Raw genomic sequence first — 9,308 nt, forward strand, 5'->3', positions numbered from 1 at the left:
TTTTCCTTCGTTTTTCCTTCTTTTTTACTTTCGTCGTTCTTTTCTTTCCCCCCTCCTTCTTCCCTCATGTTTGATTATCGGATTTTAATGCCTTTTAGCGTTAACCATAACATCACCTCGCACTTAGACGCATCCCACGGTGTCATTTTCTCTCCGAGAGCGAGGCACACAGGGCAGAGAGTTGGGGGAGGCACAATGCTGGCTTACTTCGGTGGCGACTTGTAGTACCCCGCAACCACGGCGTGATCACGTTCAAAGGGCTCTAGTGAAGCCTGCTCCTTGGGCCTCAAACCGGAGTCCTTCAGCTTCTGCACCTCAGAGGCAAATACTGTAGCAGGATCTGCGGTGGAGTCAATGCAGTTGGCTTTGATGGAAATGACAAACCCACCATTTTCTTTCAAGAAGTGTTGCGCATTCAGCGCTAGGATACGTGCCTGGTCAGGCTGGGCAACATCCATGAAGATGCAATCCACCAATCGCGGGATCAGCATCCGATACTTCTGTGGGTAGCGGGCGTCCTCCAGGATGGGCACAATGTTGCTTCGGCGCTTCGTCATCTCCTCCAAGTCACGGCCACTGCGGTGCGAAAACTCCACCGCATAGACGACACCCTCCGGCCCTACCAGGTCTGAAACATGACTAACTGTGGTTCCGCTGGCGGCTCCAAGGTACAGCACAGTAGATCCCGGCTCCATATAGATCTGGGCAACGCCCGAATAAATGGCTGCCGCCAACTTGGAGCGGTACGGGTTCCAGACACGGAACTCGGTGGACTCGGTTTCCCCGGCAACGGTTCCACTGACGCGCTTTTCCCCGTAGATGGAAACACCAGGGACAAGGGACTTTGTTGCGAGGGTGTCTTTGCCGGCAAGTAGATAACACCCACGCATGCGAGCATGCGGCTGGAAAACGTTGCCCCGTACCGCCGAGCCCCCACCCCCACGGCCTCCGCCACCGCCGCGACCTCCGCGACCCCCGCCACGACCGCCTCCACGGCCAAAGCCGCCGCCACGGCCACCGCGACCCCCGCCACGGCCCCCACCACGGCCAAAGCCGCCGCCACGGCCACCGCGACCACCACCGTCCCCACGGCCTCCGCGCATTCTCAGTCAGAGAAAATAAAAACCTTGCAGGAATGGGCGAAATGGCATGAAAAACAAAAATAAAATAAAATAAAAATAAATAAAGGAAAAACAAAGAAAACGAAATAACTGGAACGGAGTCGAGATGAAACAAGCACAACAACTCACACACGCAGGTGCACAATACTTGCAATCACAGAGCAGGGCCTTGAGAGAGAAACAAAAGTAGAAGTAGTAATGGGCGCCATCATTTTCATTGCAGTAGTAGTAAAGGCAACGGAAACGGAAGCGACTGGAAGGATGGAAGGATGGAAAGAGACAGAGATATATAACAAGAAATAAAACAAGACGGAGGTTTCATGACAAAATACACATCTCTTCAGTTCCATTTCTTTTCCTCATGAGCTCTATGGGGAGCTCATCCCCTTCTTTTTTTTTTTTCCTCTCCCTGCTCGGCAGGCGTGTATTTTTCTTTGGGTTTCACGTTTCATTGTGGTTGCCATCACCTTCGCTACGACTGGAGCGTTTCACCCTCTGCGGTGTCGTTTAGCTTCCTCAGAATATTCCTCATTCGCTCTGTACTTTTAGAGTACACATTGGCCTTGCTGAGGTCCGTCATCAAGCCTACGCCGTTCCAAACTGCACCACTTTTCTTGAACTCATTTCGCTTTGCTTCATTCGCCTTTTGCTGCCTCATATTCTCCGCCTTCGTCTCCTTTAGCCTCGCCTCATGTTGGGCCTTTACTTGCTTCATGTAGGACTCCGCGGCAACCTTCTGGGCCTCCGCCTTTTTCTTAGATTCTGCATCTATATTTTGTGTCCGCTTCTCGATTTCCTTCTGAACGGCTTCGGTCACACCACGCCCATTCGTTTCGGTTTGAAGCGGTGACGCCGGCGACGCCCTGTCATCGGACCAAAAATCTTCGGTGTTGGCAGCTTGCGGTACAACAGGCGGCACGTAGACAGGCTGTGCCGCTTCTGGCGCGCCAGCGGCCGTCTTTGCCGCCGCCGCCTGTGTTGGTGAAGCAACTTCCCCAAAGAGTGAGCCGGCGTCCTGCTGCGACTGATGGGGTGTGTGCTGCTCGCTGCTCTGAAGTGCTTCCTGCCCGTGTCTCTGTTGCGGCTGTGGGTGGCACTCGTCCAAAAAGTCCATGCTGCGGGCTTAAGCAAAGTAGTTGGCAATGAAACTGAACTCCCCACGGCACCAGAGAAGGAGACATAAACAGGTAGATAGGCATGTAGATGGAGAAAAGGCGAAACCAACCAGTCAATACACGCACACCCAGACACACAGAGAAATGGGGTGGGGAGAGAGAGAGAGAGGAGAACGGAGAGGGGCAGGAGGAGGGAAGGCAAGAGAAGAGGCCAACCGCGCACACCTCACCCCAAGCACGGCACAGCTGTTCTTGGCACCCAAAACCCCCTTCCCCTTCGTTTGCAGTTCCCCACTACCATTCACGCCGGTACGGTGGGCGAAGAAAAGCAGAAGCCACCACAAGATGCAACACTAATAACGCTAGCGGGAAACAAACGAACAAGGAAAATGAAAACTTTAAAACAGGGAAAAATATATACACACAGAGAGAGCAAGAGAAAAAAAAAAGAAGCAATACAACACCTGAAGCGGAGGGAGTCAACCGGCTTTCAGAAATACGTCATGTGAAAAGCGGAAACTTGCCTTTATTTCTTTCTTTCCTTTTCCCCTTCCCTCCCTCGCTTTTCATGGGGGTTGGAGTGCCTGCCCTTGCTCTGTGGTGGCTGGCGCTTCGCCGCCCTCCTCACCTCGTGCCTCCTCGTAAAACTTGGGGGCGCACGAGTGGCGGCGGCGGCGGAACGCCCCACGCACCCGCCCCCCACACACTCTTCCATCACTCAGAACGCAACACCCCTCAACGCTTCACAAGCAGCACCACAACGACCACCACAATAATGACAATGAGCAACACGGCAGCAATGGCACACAGCATCTTTCGGCCACACTTCTGCCGTCTGGAGGACACTGCGAGCTCCTTCCTTCCGCCCTCCACAGACGTCTTGGCGCCCGACACATTTTCCGTCATACTGTCCAGATTGGTTTGCTGATGGTGCACAAGATCATGAAACTCGTGGTACATGGTGTGGAGGTCCGTCATGTTGGCCTCTATCTCGCGCACGCCGAGGAGTTTCTCCCGCTGGAGGGCTTCCTCCGTATGGAGCCCCGACATGTCGACTGCCCTGATCTCTTGCACCCGCCCAGGATTCTGGGCCAAGAGGGAGGCGCCCACGGCGCCACGCCTGTCTCCCTCCACCGAATCTGCCTGCGAAGTAGGGCGCCACGTCTGTTTCTCCCTTCGAATCGCCTCCTTGTTGACCCTATCAAAGTCTGCCCGCGCCGCGTTGTAATGCCCGCGCAGGGCAACCAACTCCGCATCTACACCCGAGGCAATAATTCCGCTCGCCTTCTCCTCACACTGCGTGACTAGTAGACGTGACCTGCGCAGCTTTTCGCGTGCCATGGTGTCACGCGCGGTACCCAACTCTGCGGTTGCGCTAGCCGCATCACCGCACGCCCGGCGAAGCTGCTGCACCGCCCTCGAGAGGGTCTCTCCTTCATCTAAAGGCATCCTTTGCGTGGCTTTGGGAGTCAGGAAACCAAACAACAACAAAAGACAACAAAACAAACATCGGTGCAAAAAAAAAGTTGCATGCAATGAGGCACAAGAAAGAAGTAGACCAGATTGTTTGTCACCACTTGACTCAGGAATTGAAGGCGGAGATATATTTCAGAACACAACAAAAAGACGGCGGGAACACGAGGGAAAGGGCAAAGGGAGGAAAAGGGAGAATTTATACTGGTGAGCGACAAAGATAATGAGGGAAACACGCATGTGCAGATATGAAGAAACGGACATCTGTGCCCAGACTTATGCTTGTGCAAGGAACCCAGCAACAGCCACAACAGCAAACAAAAAAGGGTGTGGGGAGAGGAGGGGTCTTTATTAAAGGTCAATGGCAACACCGTCACTGCCACCCTCTAGGTTAGTGTCCTCAATCCCCCTGTTTACCGCTCGCCGTTTAAGAACCTCAAGGAGGAGGGAAAGAAAAACAAAACAAAACAATGCAGCAGGGGGCTGGCATATTGCGGGGAAAAGCATGCTGCTGTGCTCGTTGCGTTACTCCTCGTGCGTAACGTGGTGGGCGCCAAGAAGAAAAAGAAACCGGAGAGAATAAGAACCCAAAAGAATCAAACACCTCCTCTTGCGCGCTTCATCCCTTGTCCCAATCCGCGCTCCGCTTCTTTCCTTTCCTTCTCCCTTCATTCCTTCCTTCCCTCCTTCTCCTTTCTTCCTTCATTCCTTTCCTCTTTTCTTTCTCCGCGCCTTCTTCCTTGCGTTGTTGTTGTTGTTGTTGTTGCCCTCCGACTCCTTCTTCCGTTTAGTTTCCAGGCATTCCATCTCACATGGGAGGAGGGCGAAGAACGGCTAAGTGGGATGATTCACTGGTTTCGCGAACGGCAGCTACAAACAATGACGCGACTTCTCTACCCTCGGGGCAACACACGCACACACACACACACACACCAAGGGATGTTCTTCTTTCTCTGCCTTTATCTAACTCTAGGGCCCGACATCTACAAGCAACACTAGACATGTCAAGTTCAGGCACGTAGGTTTACCTATTCTTGCGTCTCTCTCTCTCTCTTTCCCTCATTGTCGCAGGCGAGACGACGAAGGCAGGGATGGGAAAGGCGAAAAAGGCAGCGGACAACGCTAAATTTTCTTCACCTGCGATGCCCGCACAAACACCCCTTTCCCTTTAGGGCACGTGAAGTACTGCTTCTTATCAATAAATGAGGAACCGTCGTTTGTTCCTTCGTTCCCCTCCAACATCTCTAGTCCTATCCAAATTCCAGCGCCGAAGGCAGTGGAGCCGTTGAAGCGAACAACGGCGCGATACCCTTTATACGTGACGGTCTCCCCTACCTGCAGCTCCTTTGCCGAGGTCACGTGACTGAGAACGGAGGAGCGCGACGGGGTGGCGGAGCGCACGCCTGTGCGCCCCGGCGTGGAAGCCCGTTGGGAGACAGAAGTGGAAGACGCAACACCATTTGAGAGGACCGAGATGCCCCGCGCAGAAGTTGAACGCGCTGTCGGACGCGACGGTGTGCCGCTTCGCATGGGGGTCGTGCCGCCCGCGCGCGCAGGAGTTCCACGGCGAACGGTACTTGCCGCACTCCGAGCCAATGGGCTCCGTGCAGTTATCCGGTGCGCCGAAGGCCGGCTGACAGAGCCGTTAGAGCTTTCATTCGTGACGCTACTACGACCCGGTCGCACTCCCGTTCTTGAGGGTGAGCCAATACGCAGGACGCTAGAGGCACCCGACACTCGAGCCCCGCGCACGCGAGAGCCCCCTGTGGGTGTTTCAGCGCGCCGCGGTGTAGTGACTCTGCGTGAATCTCGCTCACGTTTAGCAAGTGTATCTTCAAACTTTTCATGTTCATCGCGAAGACGTTGATTCTCGCGTTGCAACAAACGTATACATTGATGCAAGGCCTTCGCCTCTTTATCGAACATAGTACAAGCCTCTGACACTTCCGATGAGGAAAATCTTTCAAGCATTAACGGTACTGTAACCGACCCCCTCGTGCTTGCAACTCCCTCGAGCCACGGATGGCTCAACGCATCATAGAGTGACATGCGCTTGTGAGGATCCTTATTAAGAAGTCTTTGAATAAAATCCAGTGCATCAGAAGATATACCTTGTGGTTCAGGCAGTGCCGTGTCCATGATGGTGCGAAAAACCTCCTTCTCCGGGGCGTGTGCCGCCGCCGAGTAGGGGAAGCTGCCAGAGAGTGTAATGTAGGTCACCACCCCCACAGACCATGTATCGGCCTTAAATCCATCGTAATATGTCTGCGTAAATTTCGCGTAGAACATCTCAGGGGATCCGTAACGAGGGGTACCAATGACGTCGGAACAGACAACGCGCTTCCCAATAAGCCTTTCGGCGCCTGGATATGGCATACAAAGGGCAACGGGATCTAAGAGGCTCCTCGGTTCAGCTGAGGTGCAAACCCCTTTAGAGCGCTTGGCAAGCCCAAAGTCAGTTAGCTTGATGTTATCATCGTCACTAACAAGCAGGTTTTCTGGTTTAATGTCGCGGTGTATCACGTCGTGAATGTGACAGTGCAGAACGGCCTTGATAATTTGGTACGTGTAGAGTTTGGCCTTCTCCTCAGTAAGTTTCCCGTCCGGTGCCTGGAGAATAATCTCGCACAAATCCCCGCACCGCACTTCCTCGAAAAAGAGGAGAAACTCCTTCTCCGTCTCAATGTACTCTAAAAAGGTCACGATGTTTTCGTGAGCCGGAATGTGTCGCAGAACGTCGATCTCCCGCTTCACCTCCGCCGTGGCGCGCTCCACGTTGCCCTTTGTCAGAGAGATGAGGTAGTCCTTCTCAATGATCTTGACCACAACCTTCATCCCGGACCGCAGCGCTGGGGGCTCGTAGGGCGCGATGGGAGTGCACCGCTTCACCACGCTCCACGCCCCCCGGCCGACGACGGCATCCTCGTCGATGAGGTACTTCTCCTCCACGCGAGTGACGCCGGTTTTCTGCCGCTCCGGTGCCTCTTGCGGGCGCACCGTCTCCATGAGTGGGCTCAGAAGTACAAAAACAACAAATAAAACACACTAGTGGCGCTGGCGTGTTCTAGTTATAACTAGTGCGCAGTGAATGCAGATACTCACGCGGAGCCCAGAAAGACGACGGGAAGAGAGGATAAAAGAAAAAAAAAACAAGACATAAACATCGATGAACGAAACCACGCCAACCACAGGGAAAGCGCTTTCTCTCACCTCCTACGGCAGAAAAAGGAGCGGCACACGTAAAGTGAGAGATATATATAGATAAAGAGAGAGAAAAGAGAAAGGCAAACAAAGCCATAATAATAATAATTTACAAAAAAAAAAAAGGGGCCGACGCCAGTGCATCTCGCCCCCTTTGCTTCTTCCACACCTAGATGGAGAAGGATGCCAGCGGCTGAAGAGCATAAGTAAAGGCGAGCATTCAAAACTCAGAAAAACGGGAACACGTACATAAATGACTTTTGCCTCGCGCCTACACCTGCGCCCTCCGCCGGCAAATACTGCCCCACGCAGAGGAAGACATTCAGCCTCCCCCACCCACCCACCCACGCACTCCTACCTCGCCCTGCCTCTCGCATTGACACACTCGCACACGGCAAGAGAGGCTGACACAAGTAGATATGTATAACAAAAAGTTGACACAACAGCGACCGTCTTCAAAACGCGCGGAGGGTCCCGGCGGAGAAAAGGAACTCATCTCGTTACCAAACAAGAAGCCAAAAAAAGAAGAAAAACAAAACAGAAAAATTCCCTTCTTCATTCGAGTGTGGGTTTGTGTGTCCGCGCTTACTATGAGGCCCTCTGCTCCTGTGTTCCCGGCAACCCGCCCATAAACAGAAAGCCTCAAGCCCTGCCCCCCCCCTTCCTTTTGATAGTTCCCCCTTTTTTTTTAGTTCACTTCTTTGCAGTTCCTTGGATTCACTTCACTTAACCTCCTTCGCCTCCAACTGCAACTCCTCTTCGCCTTCGGCTCCTCGTCTCCCGCTCTCACTGTCAGTCTCATCTCCACCCTTTGAATACCTCTCTATCCGGCTCTTTACCTTCGCATATTACACACACGCTCAAGAAAAAAACAAAACAAAAACGAAAAAACAAAAAAAACGAGGTACTTTTTTTTAACTTCTTCTTCTTTTCCATCATTCCCTTCCTCCATTCAGTTTACTTATCAACGTACTAGATTTGTAGAAAAGGATGATTCAGTAGTGTTGTGGCATCAGGTCGCTCGGAAACATCGCGTTGGAAGCAGAGATCTAGGAAGTCATAGGCGTGCTTGGAGCCCAACGCTTCGGGATCCTTTGGAACCGCGTCGGGCCACCCGGATGACATTGCGAGTTTGTTCATAATGTGCATCACGTTAGCCATTGGCGTCCACGGGGGGCGGCCCGTTATCATCTCAGCCACAGTGCAGCCAGCGGACCAGATGTCCGCCTTAAATGGATCGTATCCGCTTTCGTCGGTAATAACCTCCGGCGCCATCCAGTAAGGTGTCCCCGCAAGCGTCGCAGTTGCCGCCTTGCGCAGAGTTCCATGCGTCGTCATAATTTTTGCCTGGTCAAAATCCGCCAGTTTTGCTATACCTGTATCCATAGAAATAAGAAGATTATCCCCCTTGATGTCACGGTGCGCCACCTGGTTCTTGTGCAAGTACTCCAAACCAGAAAACATGTGGCGAGCGTACACGCGCACCACCGGGTTTGGCAAACGTCCCTTTGGAAGCGTCTTCATAAGTGACGTCACCGAACCCCCCGTGACAAACTCGAGATAGACAAACAATCGCTTCGGTGAGCTTTCGGCGTCGACGCGGCTGTGAAGGTATCGAATGATGTTTTCATGTGCCAGCTTCTTATGAATCTCCACCTCAGTGTTGGTGGGGGCATCTTCCGCGAGCTCCAACTCCTTCACTGCGACAAACCGACCACTGGGGAGGATGCCGGCGTAGACCGAACCAAAACTGCCGGCACCTAGCTTCTTGCCAAGTGTTACCTGGCGCAACTCCTCAACGTCTGTGCCGCTCATGACCTCAACCGTCCAGTTACTACTTTTTTTTCTCCCTCCCCCTTTTTTCTCCCTCGCTTTGCCTTCACTTCTCTGCCTTTATTATTATTAGTATTATTATTATTGGTGGGTAGGGGGTAGGGTGTTTTTAGTGCCTCTTTTGCTCCTGTTACTTCACTTCTCTGCCGTCTTCACCCTCCTGTCGGTAAGCGCTTTACTACTCGCTCCCTGCCAGGTTCCCGCTCTCGCACACGCAGACAGACCCAACCACGCTAATCCCCAAGAAAGAAAGGATACTGCAGAAGAAGGAAAAAAAAAAGAACACGGGCACGCAACGACGCGGTGTGGTGCAGACACGCTAACTGAGGCAAGGTGACGCGAAGCACTTGAGAAAACGGTGTGACAGGGAGCAGGGAGCAGGCTGAGAGCGGGGAGCGGGGAGGTGTCTCCATGGATAATAAAAAGAAAAAAAAACAAAGCGAGTGAAGGAGAGCAGGGGGAGGGGGAAGTAAAACGTGGCTTCATTTCTTTAAAAACTGTTAGCGCTTATGTGCAAAGAACGTACTCGAGCAAGTTCACTCTTTCTCTTCAGTATTCCTCCCCC

At 52.8% G+C, this 9,308-nt stretch overlaps 5 protein-coding genes across 5 annotated transcripts, besides 14 other annotated features; all 5 read right to left on the minus strand.

The window, feature by feature from the left end:
* The first annotated feature begins 2 nt into the window (after window positions 1–2).
* Window positions 3–66: a microsatellite.
* Window positions 67–203: 137 nt separating this feature from the next.
* Window positions 204–1,103, minus strand: Tco025E_04448 (fibrillarin; the record flags this gene model as incomplete). Its single annotated transcript, XM_029371358.1, has 1 exon — window positions 204–1,103. The coding sequence occupies one exon, from the start codon at window positions 1,101–1,103 to the stop codon at window positions 204–206; it is 900 nt and encodes a 299-aa protein (XP_029228688.1).
* Window positions 1,104–1,159: 56 nt separating this feature from the next.
* Window positions 1,160–1,211: a sequence feature (A-rich).
* Window positions 1,212–1,593: 382 nt separating this feature from the next.
* Tco025E_04449 (uncharacterized protein) lies at window positions 1,594–2,235 on the minus strand (the record flags this gene model as incomplete). Its single annotated transcript, XM_029371359.1, has 1 exon — window positions 1,594–2,235. One exon carries the CDS (start codon window positions 2,233–2,235, stop codon window positions 1,594–1,596), a length of 642 nt encoding a protein of 213 aa, XP_029228689.1.
* Window positions 2,236–2,390: 155 nt separating this feature from the next.
* Window positions 2,391–2,446: a sequence feature (GA-rich).
* Window positions 2,447–2,971: 525 nt separating this feature from the next.
* Tco025E_04450 (syntaxin 7) lies at window positions 2,972–3,685 on the minus strand (the record flags this gene model as incomplete). The annotated part of the gene is made up of 1 exon (XM_029371360.1): window positions 2,972–3,685. One exon carries the CDS (start codon window positions 3,683–3,685, stop codon window positions 2,972–2,974), a length of 714 nt encoding a protein of 237 aa, XP_029228690.1.
* Window positions 3,686–3,716: 31 nt separating this feature from the next.
* Window positions 3,717–3,742: a microsatellite.
* Window positions 3,743–4,355: 613 nt separating this feature from the next.
* Window positions 4,356–4,451: a microsatellite.
* Window positions 4,452–4,616: 165 nt separating this feature from the next.
* Window positions 4,617–4,642: a microsatellite.
* A 106-nt stretch (window positions 4,643–4,748) lies between these two features.
* Window positions 4,749–4,770: a microsatellite.
* Window positions 4,771–4,831: 61 nt separating this feature from the next.
* Tco025E_04451 (putative protein kinase) lies at window positions 4,832–6,715 on the minus strand (the record flags this gene model as incomplete). Its single annotated transcript, XM_029371361.1, has 1 exon — window positions 4,832–6,715. One exon carries the CDS (start codon window positions 6,713–6,715, stop codon window positions 4,832–4,834), a length of 1,884 nt encoding a protein of 627 aa, XP_029228691.1.
* A 241-nt stretch (window positions 6,716–6,956) lies between these two features.
* Window positions 6,957–6,993: a sequence feature (GA-rich).
* A 248-nt stretch (window positions 6,994–7,241) lies between these two features.
* Window positions 7,242–7,262: a microsatellite.
* Window positions 7,263–7,427: 165 nt separating this feature from the next.
* Window positions 7,428–7,456: a sequence feature (A-rich).
* Window positions 7,457–7,602: 146 nt separating this feature from the next.
* Window positions 7,603–7,648: a microsatellite.
* Window positions 7,649–7,772: 124 nt separating this feature from the next.
* Window positions 7,773–7,810: a sequence feature (A-rich).
* A 72-nt stretch (window positions 7,811–7,882) lies between these two features.
* Window positions 7,883–8,725, minus strand: Tco025E_04452 (protein kinase; the record flags this gene model as incomplete). The annotated part of the gene is made up of 1 exon (XM_029371362.1): window positions 7,883–8,725. The coding sequence occupies one exon, from the start codon at window positions 8,723–8,725 to the stop codon at window positions 7,883–7,885; it is 843 nt and encodes a 280-aa protein (XP_029228692.1).
* A 78-nt stretch (window positions 8,726–8,803) lies between these two features.
* Window positions 8,804–8,829: a microsatellite.
* A 278-nt stretch (window positions 8,830–9,107) lies between these two features.
* Window positions 9,108–9,146: a sequence feature (G-rich).
* Window positions 9,147–9,308: the final 162 nt, after the last annotated feature.

Source organism: Trypanosoma conorhini, assembly GCF_003719485.1.
Source record: "Trypanosoma conorhini strain 025E chromosome Unknown Tco_14.4_contig_00227, whole genome shotgun sequence".
NCBI lineage: Eukaryota > Euglenozoa > Kinetoplastea > Trypanosomatida > Trypanosomatidae > Trypanosoma > Trypanosoma conorhini.